This window comes from Harmonia axyridis, chromosome 2, assembly GCF_914767665.1.
Source record: "Harmonia axyridis chromosome 2, icHarAxyr1.1, whole genome shotgun sequence".
In the NCBI taxonomy this organism is placed as follows: Eukaryota; Metazoa; Arthropoda; class Insecta; order Coleoptera; family Coccinellidae; genus Harmonia; species Harmonia axyridis.
The window spans coordinates 44,402,147-44,417,039 of record NC_059502.1 but is presented as its reverse complement, the minus strand read 5'-3'; the positions used below and the strand labels follow the sequence as shown (position 1 = coordinate 44,417,039).

The window sequence follows — 14,893 nt, the reverse complement described above, 5'->3', positions numbered from 1 at the left end:
GTAAATATTGCCAGCCAAAATTATCCAATGGCGTAAATATAGGGGAGCGATCTGATACTTTTTCTATTCTAATTCTACTCCACTGACTTTTGTTCGAGAAAATTATTTCATTTCTGAAGTTTTACTAAAAAAGGGTTCTTTTTTATTGCGCATCTGAAATAGCTTCTGGATGTTTCAAGTATTATTTTTTTTTTATTTATCCAATCAGTTTGTTGATTCCTCAGAGGAATGCAAAATATACGAGAAACAATTTCATTTTTCATTTAACGATTTCTTTCTTATCCTTCTCAAGAAATATAAGAATAGGCAAAAACAGCAAAACCATTATTTCTGGTATTTATTTATTTATGTATTTATTCTTATAACAAGAAAGGTGAAAATAGCATATTTACCCAAGTACATGTTAAATTCTATAGAAAAACTACCGCTCAATTGATGTCGGCAACTGGACTGAGAGGTGGTTTTTGTTCCAACAACCTGACCTTCAACCCTGTCAAGTAAATCAGAACTCAATTATCACATTTAGACCACAAAAGTACCCAAACAGTAGCATATTTTGTATCAGCTTATGGGGTGCGTCGTTAATTCCTATCATTTGAAAAAACATGATCAGTCAAAACTCACAACTATAAACATAGTTTTATTAAGTACCTACTAATCAGAAACTTTTTAGAAATTCGGGGAGCGATCTGATAGTTTTTATATTCTTATTCTACACCACTGTCTTTTGTTCGAGAAAATTATTACATTTCTAAAGTTTTACTAAAAAAGGGTTCTTTTTTATTGCGCATTTGAAATAGCTTCTGGATATTTCAAGTATTAGTTTTTTTTTCAATTATCCAATCAGTTTGTTGATTCCTCAGAGGAATGGAAAATATACGAGAAACAATTTCATTTCACAATTTCTTTCTCATCCTTCTCAAGAAATAATATAAGAATGGGCAAAAACTGCAGAAGTGCAGAACCATGATTTCTGGTTTTAACCTTATTCTTATAACAAGAAAGGAGAAAATAAGATATTTACCCAAGTACATGTTAAATTCTATAGAAAAACTACCGCTCAATTGAGAGTGAGCAAAATAGGTAACAAATGGTATTTTATGATCCGGTCCTAGGGTCGTAATGCGTTCAATAATCCTTCTGACCTTGTAATAAAAGAAATTGGAGGTACACAAGAAAACGCTCAAAAGATAGAAGTGTCTAACGACAAGAGATGTAATAAACCATAACAGGCACTTTGAAAATTTGCCGCCTGGCATTTCCTTATCATTTTAAGATAAATATAGTTAGTATGTTTCAAGATATACTAAAATACAAATTCAATTTAATGCATCCTCAAACCCCAAAACAATTTTCATTAAAAAAATTGCATAAAAAAATCATCCAAGTAGACTAGCAGTATCATTCATTATCGCTCATTGTTCCAAATTATCGAGAAAATTAATACCGATCATCCAAAGCGGAGCTAATTTTCGAGACTAATTCTCAATCAAAAACCTCATTTTGGAAATCCATAAATAATTTTCATTACATGACAACGTTCAAAATACAATTATAGATCCTTATGTAGACGCAGTAATCCTACGCTGGGACATAGCAATACAATCTAAATGCCATAAATAAATTCATTCTCATTACAGGTATACAGATACAAAAAGAATGATCGAGCGGATTTTGAGAACATTAAATCCTCCAAGAATACACTTCGTCCTCAATTCTATGAAGGATTCAAAACACTTTGTTTTTCTGATTCAGTTTAGTTAGAGGAGGATGTGTGTACATTTCAAGACCCTAGGTTTAAAAGAATAGAAAGATTCGTCGGTTCTCAATTCAGAATAAAAAAATTTTTGACCACTGAAATAGAGAAATGTCTAAAAATCACAATGCATAGGGAACAGAAAAGCAAGGTTTCAAATGAAAAAACTTTGCCAACGATTTAAAAGACGGCATTACATTTCGAATGTGGAATCTTATATTATTATTTTTAGAACTCTTTATTGCTAAATTCATATGTTTGAATCTTATATTCAATTTTTAAATTTTTTTCATTGATAATATCCCAATTCTATTCATATTTCTTCGGATGAAACCACTTTCTACTATTATATGAATATGTACTATGATAGGACCTAAGAAATTTTAAAGGTGTATTAGACGTTCACCACACCTGGGATTTCCAAACTATTGAAGAAATTGTATAATGAACAAACAGATGAAAACTCATTCCCATTATTGTATTTGTTCGAATAGTTTGGAAATTCCAGGCGGCAAATCTCCAATAAAACTGTAAAGTTTGTTATGTCCAATTTATTAATTCATTAAGGTTGTTCGAAATATCATGTCAAACACTGTGAAAAATATTTCAGATTATATATTTATTTTATGGAAACACATCACAGAAATATTTTCGGACTTTATTTCTTGAAATACAATATATTAGCAAGAGGTTGACATCTAGTATCCATAAATAATCAAATATATTGTTGTTGGAATCACAAAATCGGAGTTTCAGAAAAGGTCTTATTTCACGAGATCAGAATAGCTTCACTGAAATATGGAAATGAGGTTCATATTGAAAACTAAAAAGCAAGATATGAAAACCAAATTTACTTGTAGAATAAAACGCAAGCATAAAAATAGAGATATGATTAAAAAACGAAATTTTGATTTGTGAGAATTGTCGATGCAAAGCATTCATATTCTCAGAAAATAATTCAATATATCGTTCACATTCTGGCTTACTACTTGATCGAACTTTGTTAGACTTCCTTCAATCATGCAAATATTTAAATTCTTTTTGTTGAAAAAAAAAGGGGATGGTAATTGTAATAACTTACTCCTTTACCTATAAGATTAGTAATGAAATGTAAAATTTCAAAATATCATAATAGTACTATTTATTCTTTATTTTATAAAAAATATCCTGTGATATGATTGAAAATTCAATTTCATATTCTGCTTCATTCTATCAAATTAATTGGTTTTTTATTGAATTAAACTCATCTGATCCATAAAAGCAACCATACGAACGTCAACGGGTCTAACGAAGAGAGCCTACAGTAGGATTTGTCCGCTTCCTGTTGATGTTGAAAGCCAGCCCTTTCAAGGCGGGGGCCATGTTCACGCCTAAATACGACCCTGTTTCTCGCCTAACTCCGACTCTGTATACTCCACCCCTGACCCGAACTTCAAGTACCACCAAGACGCTGAAGACGGAACGAAGAGGCAGTATGCAGCTAACAATCTAGGGGTTAACATCTTAATTTTACCCTAATTTCAATATACATTCAATTGTAAACTTAAAAACTGCGTTTATTGCTTAAGAGCATACAGCGTTGAAATATATTGAAATTAGGGTAAAATTAAGATGTTAACCCCTAGATTGTTAGCTGCATACTGCCTCTTCGTTCCGTCTTCAGCGTCTTGGTGGTACTTGAAGTTCGGGTCAGGGGTGGAGTATACAGAGTCGGAGTTAGGCGAGAAACAGGGTCGTATTTAGGCGTGAACATGGCCCCCGCCTTGAAAGGGCTGGCTTTCAACATCAACAGGAAGCGGACAAATCCTACTGAAGGCTCTCTTCGTTAGACCCGTTGACGTTCGTATGGTTGCTACTCGGGAGATGCCATCTTTTCCAGGGTGTAAGGATTCGATTCTTCCTAGCTTCCAGACAAGGGGAGGTTGATTGTCTTCTTTGAGGTGTAAGAGGTAAAAGGTCTGAGGGATTGGTGGAAAGAGGTGTGAGTGGACGGGAGTTAACTGTTGCTTCAATTTGCGTTAATAATGAATATAGCTCTTCAAACGTCAAATGAGCGTTTCCCATCACTCTTTTCATGTGGTGTTTTATTGATTTCATACCGTCTTCCCAAAGACCGCCAAAATGAGGGGAGTCAGGTGGAATAAATTTCCATTGAATACCTTCTGAAGAAAGGGCATATGTTAAATTTGGTTCTTTTAACTTGAGGAAATTTTGGATTTCAGAATTGGCGTCTACGAGCATTTTTCCATTATCGGAATGTATTTTATGAGGTTTTCCTTTGCGTGATATAAATCTGCGAAGTGCTAATACAAAGGCGTCCTTGCTTAAGTCTGAAATCAAGAGTGGTTGCGGTTTCACCCTTTTTAGAGGTAGATCGCCCATTATAGGCTGGACTATCATTGGTTTGTTCCGAAAACACTTTATGCAGTGGCGTACGGTTTTTCTTGCCAAAGAGCGACCAGAGGTTGGCCAGAAAGTTCCGCGAAGTGCATAAAGCAAGTGCAGTAGTTTTCTATGTTCATTTTCGAACAACAGTTTCGTGAAATGATGCTTGTGGCTCAATATTACCGGATGTTTTTTGTCAAACGCGTACGTGGATTCAGAAATTCTTCCTGCCACTCTGAGTATTCCGTGTTTATCAAGAAAGGGATTCAGACTTAAAATTGTGCTGTTTGAATTTGTTTTCTGTTTCATTTCCAGATTCTTGATTTCGATGGAAAATGATTCGAGTTGAGCTAATTTTATTAGTTTCGTACGCGCTGACTTCAAATCGTTAGGAAACAGTGTGTCGGTTTGTTTTTTATGACCTTTTGAAACGTTGTTCACAAATCTCAAGACATAAGCCATGCATCTTTCAAGTCTGTTGATACTTGAAAATTGTTCGAAAGTAATCAGTTGTGTGTTTTGAGCAATATGCTCTTTACACAGCTTTCCCTCCTCTGACAGTGGTTTATCGAATGAAATTTTTTCGATTTCCAAAAATCGCGTTGATTGTTTTTGAACATCGGCGGTTCGTGCGAAATTGCATGCGATGCGCTTGGGCCTTGATTTGCTTATGGGTCCTGAAATTACCCAACCGAGACTGGTTTTTTGTACTATTGGTTGGTTAGTACCTAAAGAGATTTGACCGACATTTAACATGGAATAGAAATAATCTGCACCTATTAGCATGTCAATCGTGTTTGGTTCGTGAAAATCAGGATCTGCAAGATTGATGTCGTCCGGAATGTTCAAATGAGAATAATCGAGGATTTTTGAGGATGGAATGTTTCCTGTGATTTCAGGAAGAATGTAGCAGTGAATTTTCGTGGAGAATGAATTATTACGAGAGTGAATATCGACAGAACATTTTGATTTTATGTAGGAAACCGCACGATTGAGACCGCAAACTTCAACATTCACAGGAGTAGTCTTTAGTTTTAGACGTTTGCAGACATCTGCTCTGATGAAGCTTGATTCCGAACCGGAATCTAATAGAATTCGGATATTTTGCCGATTTGATTCATTATCCACAATATGAGCAACTGCTGTGGAGAGGAGTACGCGTGCGTTTGACTTGTTCGCTGACAACGCATATGATAACGCATTGTTTGAATTTGTAGACGATGAATTATTGGTATTGACATCGGGCGTTTTTACGTTAACTATATCAGAATGAATTTGTGTATGATGTCTGCCATTGCATTTCTTGCAATTTGAAGATCTGCATTGTTCGCTGAAGTGACCTGGACGTAGACAATTCATACATAATTTCAATTCTTTAATCCGCTCTTTTCTTTTGTTCACAGAAAGTTTCAAGAAGTTTTCGCATGTTTGGCTGTAGTGATTCTTTGCGCAAAAAACACATTTGGGTTTGTTTTCTGCGCCACTGGTATAAAAACCTCTAGTTGTGTTGTGCCTTTGATATTTTATCTCAATATGCCTTTGCGTATGATTCGTTTCTATCGTTTCGAGAAAATCAGCTCTAGATTTGAGGAATTTTTTCAGATCGTCCCAAGTTGGAACATCCTTGTCAGCCCTAAATTTTTCCCACTCGCGTACCGTTGCTGAGTCTAGTTTGGTTTGAATGAGAAAAACTATTAATGTGCTCCAATGACATGTGGGCTGGTTCAGTTGCTCTAGAGCTCGAAGATTTTTCGAAACTGTATCTAAAAGATAACGTATTTTTTCACTCGATTCTTTCGTGATAGTTTCAAAGTGAAAGGTAGATTTAACGTGATTGTGTACGAGTAATCGTTTATTATCGTACCGTTCTTGTAAGCTATTCCACGCCACTGCATAATTCGTAGCGGAGAAATCTAATGATTGAATCACCTATACCGCGCTTCCCTCCAGAGATGCCCGAAGATAATGAAATTTTTGAATTTCATTTATGGCTTGATTTTTCTCTATCAGAGATTCGAATGTATCGCGAAACTCTAACCAATTTTGATAATTTCCATCAAATTTAGGTAGCTCAATAGTTGGAAGCTTGATCGAGTTTGAATAATTATTACTATTATTCTGAATTGAGATAGAACTTGCGTTTTCTTCGGATTCTTTTTTATCTAGAATTGATTTAGCGAACGCCTTTTGCATGTAGTACTTGTTTGTGAAAGATTCTCTTTCAGAAAAATTGACTTCCTCATCTTCCGATTAATTCTCAATTAGATTCTGAACTTCCTCAAATTCCTCGAGAACGTTATCAAATTTCAAAAGCCTTTCTGAAATTTGTATGTAATCAGTGCTAAGTAATTCCGTTTTTGACTTGATTTCGTTCAAGAAATTCGTGAATATCGTTAGTTTTGATTTAATAGCACCGCGATTTCTTTTAAGAGTTTCTAAATTCATTATGGAATATGAACGATTATTAGAAATATTGAAAAGAGTAGTGGGATACTTATGGGACGTTGAAGTCAATATCGCTTAAAATCAGCAACAGTATAACAGAGAAAGAAGGATTTTATTTACCCCTCACGAAGTAGTTCCAGTTGCCCAGATTGTATGTATGCCTGGATCTAGAGTTGAATCGCTTCGACGATTGCGGTGATCCACTGCGCCCTTGGATTGGAATGCGTAGGATTGAGTTTCACTGGACGTCTGGATGCTTGAAATCTTCAATGTGTGTCGCCTTTCTGATTTCCCTGAATTCAAATGTGGCTCGATTTTCTGGATTCACTGGATTCAAATGTGTATCGCTTTTCTGGATTCACTGGATTTGAATGTGGCTCGCTTTTCTGGATTCACTGGATTCAAATGTGTATCGCTTTTCTGGATTCACTGGATTCGAATGTGTATCGCTTTTCTGAATTCACTGGATTCAAATGTGGCTCGAATGGACCATGTTGGGGATTGTGTGGTTTTACATTCAATTGTAAACTTAAAAACTGCGTTTATTGCTTAAGAGCATACAGCGTTGAAATATATTGAAATTAGGGTAAAATTAAGATGTTAACCCCTAGATTGTTAGCTGCATACTGCCTCTTCGTTCCGTCTTCAGCGTCTTGGTGGTACTTGAAGTTCGGGTCAGGGGTGGAGTATACAGAGTCGGAGTTAGGCGAGAAACAGGGTCGTATTTAGGCGTGAACATACACAATAATCTGACGCTCTTCTTTTGTGTGAATTCAGTGCGCATTTATGGATCAGATGAGTTTAATTCAATAAAAAACCAATTAATTTGATAGGCAGAAGGAGAATATGAAATTGAATTTTCAATCATATCACAGGATATTTCTTATAAAATAAAGAATAAACAGTACTATTATGATATTTTGAAATTTTACATTTCATTACTAATCTTATAGGTAAAGGACTAAGTTATTACAATTACCATCCCCTTTTTTTTTCAACAAAAAGAATTTAAATATTTGCATGATTGAGGGAAGTCTTACAAAGTTCGATCATTGGTAGTTGGCCAGACTGTAAACGATAAATTTGAATTATTTTCTGAAAATATGAATGCTTTGCGTCGACAATTCTCACAAATCAAAATTCCTTTTTTTAATCGTATCTCCATTTTTATGCTTGCGTTTAATTCTACAAGTAAATTTGGTTTTCATATCTTGCTTTTTAGTTTTCAATATGAACCTTATTTCCATATTTTAGTGAAGCTATTCTGATCTCGTGAAATAAGACCTTTTCTGAAACTCCGATTTTGTGATTCCAACAACAATAGGTATATTTGATTATTTATGGATACTAGATGTCAACCTCTTGCTAATATATTGTATTTCAAGAAATAAAGTCCGAAAATATTTCTGTGATGTGTTTCCATAAAATAAATATATAATCTGAAATATTTTTCACAGTGTTTGACATGATATTTCGAACAACCTTAATGAATTACTAAATTGGACATAACAAACTTTACAGTTTTATTGGACATTTGCCGCCTGGAATTTCCAAACTATTCGAACAAATACAATAATGGGAATGAGTTTTCATCTGTTTGTTCATTATAGAATTTCTTCAATAGTTTGGAAATCCCAGGTGTGGTGAACGTCTAATACACCTTTATAATTTCTTAGATCCTATTTAGTATTCATGTTTCTTCAGGCAATGCTCATATTTTTGTCCCTTATATAAGCTCTATTTTGTCAATGTACCCTGATTATGTCACAGTGTTGGCGAAACAATTATAGCAAATAGTAAGAGATTTGTAAAAATTCCTTCGTTTTATTATTTCTATCTTCAGTAGGTATAAGTAAGGATATTTCAACCGAATTTCAGAAGTAATTAGGGCTGTCCGCTATTACTGTCGGCACGTTTGATGATTTTTTTATCCATTTTTGTTACTGTCCGGGTGAACACATTTTTTCAGAATTTTTTCTATCTGAAGTTTTTTCCGAGAATTGAACCAAGTTTAGTTTAGCCGGGCCTGTATTTTCAGAATCTCGTTATATAGATGCAGACACAACAAAATTCCTGAGTGAATTTTTTCCACTATTCTCATGAAACGTAAGACGTCGAACATTTATTTCACGTCGATACCCTTCTCCAGTGGCTTACCCAGACATAAGCCCTGGAGGGTGGTTGGGTTAATAAAGAGAGATATTGGTTATTGGTTGTCCTTTGAATTTACAGACACTTCTTGAGATTGATATTCATATAAGATTTTTAGTTTCGGAATCATGCAACTCACATTAAAAGTTAAACACGGGGTATAATAGAGAAATAATAGAAAAATTTCATGTTATCCAACTCAAACTCATCAATAGAATATACTAAACCTATTGACCTATCGTAGTAAATGTGATTTTAACGCAGTAGGAAAGTAATGAAATCCAAAGAATTGAAAAAGAGATTCTGTGTGACAAAGGGACAATTAGATATAAGATGAGATTATTCATTTATTTTAAGGTCCTAAAATATTGGAGAAATAGATATCAGGATCCAGGGGTGCCGCCGATTCAATTCGAGTAGTTCGGAGCTTTTATCGAATTTTTACGCGATTGTTTATCATTTATTATCCCGTATGTAGATTATGATTGTGGCGTGGACAGTCGGATCCGATCGAAAAAATGAGGTATTCGGAAATTTTTTGTTGTTCCTTTTTCTCAATGATATACAAATAAAATTCAAGTTTATAAGTGCGATTTTAAGTAGCAAAAATTATTATAATAGTTATATTTAATTTCAATAGTAATTTTCAGAATCAATTCAATTCATGATCATCAATATTTTTTATGGTTTTTTGATTTGCAATCAACAATTGAACATATAATAATAATAATAAAGTTTATTTGCTTTCAACACAACCTAATATAATATTCTAATAACTATTGCAAATAAACACGATGAACAGAGGCTCACTAGAGGTTCGCCTGTTAGTTCTGAAAGAAAATACAAAAATTCTCTTCCTTGAACGTCGTGACAACAGTATACCAAAAAAAATTTCGTTTAGTATGAACAATAACACAAATGGAATCATATGAAATCTAAATAGTATATTCTAAAACAAGTTGCAGAATGGGCTCCTATTCCAACACGAATGCGAAATTCGAAAACGAGCGACGAAGGAGCGAGTTTTGGAACGCATGAGTGTTGGAATTGCCTTCTGCAACGAGTATTAGACGATATTTTCTCTATTTCAGTCAAGTTTTGCGAAATATTGTCGAAATTCAATGAAAAATTCAGATTATATATCCTAGTGACTTTTGTATTGTATCTTGGCAGTTGGTGTCACTGTTACGAAAATTGACAGATTACAGAATTTGAATATGAATCGTATGTTTCGAATTTAGACATAATTTACAATTACACATTAAATTCGTGAATTATGTCTGACAAAATCGATTTACCACTACCATAATTATGAGAATTTGCGAATATGTGGCAAATCATTTCTCTATATCCCCAAATTATATTATATTGATAATTATTGACGTTTGTTGAAGTTTGATAGGATTGGAAGTCAGCATAGACAACCACAAAACGAAAAATATATCTGAAAACGATGCTGTAATGACTTCATTACAGCACTGTTTTTTAGAACTGTAATGAACTCATTACGATACAGAAATAGAGAAATTCTATTATCGGGTTGAAACTGTCAAAATCTGGTTCTTAGTTCTGTCCAATTCGGGGTAAAAATGTCTTAATCATGAGTAAATATTTGTCATTATTCTTGAGGGCACTTAATAACTCTCTGTTTAGACATGATGGATATGAATAATAAGGTAAGTAAATCCACACCAACACTCACTGAATTCCCAAATCATTGAATACCTTCGCATCTCCATTCAGTAGCCACAATTTTATCTTCCTATTGAATGATCTACGATTTGTTAGTGTTCTATATTCCATAGGAAGAAAAGCGAACATTTTGGGTGCCAAATACCACCAGCATCTCTGACCAACCGTACCCTACTAGACATAAACTCAGGAATTTCAAGACGATACGTACCCACGTATCGTCTTGAAATTCCTGAGTTTATGTCTAGTAGGGTACTCGTGATCGATCGATTGTAGTCTTATCTATCCCCTCTGGACAAGACTAGTCAATTTTAAAAAGTAAAGTTGTTGTATGTTCAGAACTCTTGATATTTTGTAAATTTCTACAGAGGGGAACAAATATGGTTTTCCAAACATCGTTTTGAGAATCATCCTCTGAATGACGTGTAGTCTCTCCAAATGAATATGCTCCCATAGTCTCATATTACGAGATTATATAGATCTAAATGAATGAATTGATTGGGAATACAGAGATACGTAAAAATTCTCAATGAAATAAAGGTCATCAACAAAAAAAAATGATTCTGTAATGTGAAATGAATAACTTTAAATCTGAAATATTCAACCACTTTAATTTGTCTATGAAATTTCACAGTACACAGTAACATTAGGTTCTATCAGTGCTACATTATCTAATTGTTTGGAAATATACAGGGTGTACAAAAAAAGTGTACCTCGATGAATAAATAAATATTTTTTCATGGAACACCATGTTTTTCGTTGAATTTCCAGATTGCACGGAATAAATTAACCCAAGTTGGTTCGCTCAAAATTTACCGTTTTTGAAATATTTCGATTTTTTATAAAGTGAAAGGGGCTTTGGAAGATCCTCATTACTTCGAAATGAATGAATTTATGCAAATGAGATTTTTGCCAAAGTGCTTGGATTACTAAGCACCAAGCACCGATTTTAAAAAGTGCTCAGGAGCACAGTACTCGGGAGCACAAAAAGGCTTCATGTGCTTTCGAAAGCACTAAGCACAATGCTTTGGCACAGCTCTGCAGCTTACTAGTTTAAAAATTCAAATTTCATATCGATAACATTCTGACTTTAATATATGGTAATAATATGTTCTTTCACTATTAAATTGTCGTTTTTCCTGTCACAGAAAAAAATAGTGTATTATACACGGGAAAAATATTAAATTTTAGCTCTCGAGCTAAAATCTAATACTTTTTTCCCTTGTATAATAAATAACTATTATTATGAATTTATTGTAGGTGAAATGATTTTTTTACCGTTCCTACTTTTTTATGGAATGTGATATTTTGTTTTATAATTTTATGCTTCAGTATAAATAAACTTAATGTTTTTTAGTGATTTTTTGTTTTATTTAGTTCTTTTCTTGACATGTGTATTTATTCAGTTTTGCTGTTGTATTTCATTCAAAAATCTTAAAAAAACCGGTATACTGTATATCGAAATATTTCAATGTTCTTTATTCACCAGAATTAAATTTTTTTTAACCACGAAATCATCGAAACAGGTGATGTTTTTTGTTGGGGGGGCGGTTTGATTGATACTTTTTCAGAAGGGGCGCTAAAAAATTCTTTGCTTCAGGGGCCAAAATTGATCCAGCCCTGATAACCATTAGCCACTAATGAGCATTCTCTCACTCTCTCTCTCCTCTCTCAATAAGGGGAAACGCCTTCCAACCCTATTCAATTGTACTCAACTCACTGAAATGGGAAGGGAATTCTCCATAGGAATACTCTTGGACAGGTTTTATCGATCCAACATGGCGGTTACCTACAGCTGAGCCCAGGCGCGGATCCAGGACCCACTTTTGGGGGGGGAACTTTTGGATACTTCCGCCATTTTGGGACGTCATTTTTTTGCCGTTTATTAATATGGGTTTTCAAAAAATGTATTGAAAATGAAATGAATAGAATAAAAAATGTCCCCATACATTTACTTGTATTTTCAAATTATACACTGTGTCCGTAAAGTATGGAACAAATTCATTTTTAGCTAAACAGACCATTTTAAGAAATAATCGTGAAACAAGTCGATTTTTTATTTTAATTTACTGTATTTTGAAATAATAATCTAATATACAGGGTTAATTACTTTCGAGTAATGACGTCACCGTCATTTTTTTCAAATGGAACACCCCCATTTTGTCTCAATTTTCCGATTACTCTAGCTGGGCTGATTCCAAAAATGTATCACATTTTGATTCCAATTGGTACAGGATGGACAAAAATACATAGTTTTGTATTCCAAAACTGTATCACATATTGATTTCAATTGGTACAGGACCAATTGGAATCAACATGTGATACATTTTTGGAATCAGCTCAGATAAAGTAATCGAAAAATTGAGACAAAATGGGGGTGTTCCATTTAAAAAAAATGACAGTGACGTCATTACTCGAAAGTAATTCACCTTGTATATTAGATTATCATTCAAAATACGGTAAATTAAATTAAAAAATCGACGTGTTTCACGATTATTTCTTAAAATGGTCTGTTTAGCTAAAAATGAATTTGTTCCATACTTTACGGACACAGTGTATAAAGTAACAAAGTGTATTAGTTTTTTGACATTTTCTATGTCACTTGTGTTCAGTAGATTATGTCATTTAATCATAGAAAGATACAAGCTTTCACTTCAAAATGGACCACTTGAAATGACACTAGGTTCACTCTTTGTTTTCCAGATTTGGAGTTTGATTTTTTCAAGTTTTTTCTCATAGCACCTGTGCTTTACACGATATTTAACTTGAATTTGGCATAGATATTCTAATTTAAAGTTTTTATCATGTGATACGAGTATACTAATTTTGAATACAAATCTACAGGGTGATAGTTTTTCTGGAACAGTGCCCGCTCTTTTCCTCCAGAACTTTTTTTTGGAAGACTACAGGTAGTTTAGAAAAATGTTAAAAGAAACTTTGATCGAGTACTACACTTTTTGGTTTCTTGTAGTTCTGTCCTATCTGCTACTGATTTCTAGAAAAAAATTTCAAACTATTCTCTAGTACCTAATACTCAGAAAAAGCCAACTTATAACGAAGATCCAGTTAGTAAGCTATGATGAATAAATTTTATTATAATTTTTGATACTTATTTACCGCATCTGTAGCGAAGATGAAGAAAGATTTGATAAACTGGTATAATCATCACAAAAAAATAGATTACAAGACTTACAAGAAACACTCTGTATCTCGAAAACAAAGCGTTAATGGGCCCATATTTATAGGCCTTTTTTATTATCCAAGGAATCTCTCATATTCCTTTATACCTCCAATTTTAGCAATCCATTCCTATGATTATTCAACAAAGCTAAATATTTCTCATGATAAACAAAATAGGAAATATATTGGAAAGTAGGCCTGCTTTTATTGAAGATCATATTTCAGGTCCTTTTTTCCAAAGTACCAACAAAGAGGAAATATTTCGCATGCACGTGTTATTATTCTTTCATGATTGTCTTTTTTTATTGCCATCCGTTCCAAGAGACTGCATCCTAGGTAAACCTCGTATTGAGTAGGTAACTCAAAACATCATTACACCCGAATAAGAGGAATAGATAATGTTAAGGGTAGGCGGAGGGCCTCGACCCGATATAAAATAAATATTCAACGTCTTGTTATGTTTCATGTGATAAGTGAAAAAAATTCACTCAGGAATTGTTTTGTTGATGGAATTCTGAAAATTACAGGCTGCCAATAATCATGGCCCCGGGGAAAATCACACTCGCCCCCTCCACTCTCGACGGACTAAAAGGCTTGCGTAAGGCGGATAAACTAATTTTTTATTGCAGATTTAGATTCAACGTGATTTGAAATGCAAAAAGCCAAAGTTTGAGGTATGATTTTAATAAAAATTTGTTCGATTCCAGATGTTACTACAGCACCATGTCAAAAATTGTTGCATTGGTAGAATTATATTCATTTAACATTAGTTGAATACCAATGAAATATTTTGATCTTTACCATTATACAAACAGAGGTTTATATTTATATTGGGCAGGTGAACAAAAATAAGAACATCAAAGCCTTGTTGAGACTAAATTTGTCCTAGTTCAATACAACAATTATATTTTGGGGTCACAAAAAAATTTCACAATATACAAATTAATAAATAGAAAACAACTGCTTATTCTGGTCGTCTACACTCGTAGTAGGTATTCATATATTTTTCCCTTTCCCTCTTCTTGGGGTTCATAATTCTGATTGGTGAATTGAAATTAAAAACAATTGCTGAAATATCAGAGATAACGCCTGAAGATCTATACCCATCAAAGAAGCCACACTTCACACAAAAATAGATGGTTTGTCAAAGAGATACCGACAAGATTTATGAAGCGCAAAAAAACTCTTGGAAATCGGGGTAAGCAGAGAATCACATGCCGACGCGCGACAGTAATATTTATGACCCAATTGCGGCATCTTTGAACGTGTTTATTGCGGAACGTT

General features: G+C 33.8%; 1 protein-coding gene across 1 annotated transcript; it reads right to left on the bottom strand.

Moving 5' to 3' along the window:
- Nucleotides 1-3,562: 3,562 nt before the first annotated feature.
- On the bottom strand, nucleotides 3,563-4,138 carry LOC123673318. Its single transcript, XM_045607806.1, has one exon. The coding sequence runs from the start codon at nucleotides 4,136-4,138 to the stop codon at nucleotides 3,563-3,565; it is 576 nt and encodes a 191-aa protein (XP_045463762.1).
- Nucleotides 4,139-14,893: the final 10,755 nt, after the last annotated feature.

Excerpts from the sequence above, each read along its gene's own strand:
- LOC123673318 (XM_045607806.1), bottom strand. The coding sequence starts at position 4,138 with ATGGGCGATCTACCTCTAAAAAGGGTGAAACCGCAACCACTCTTGATT.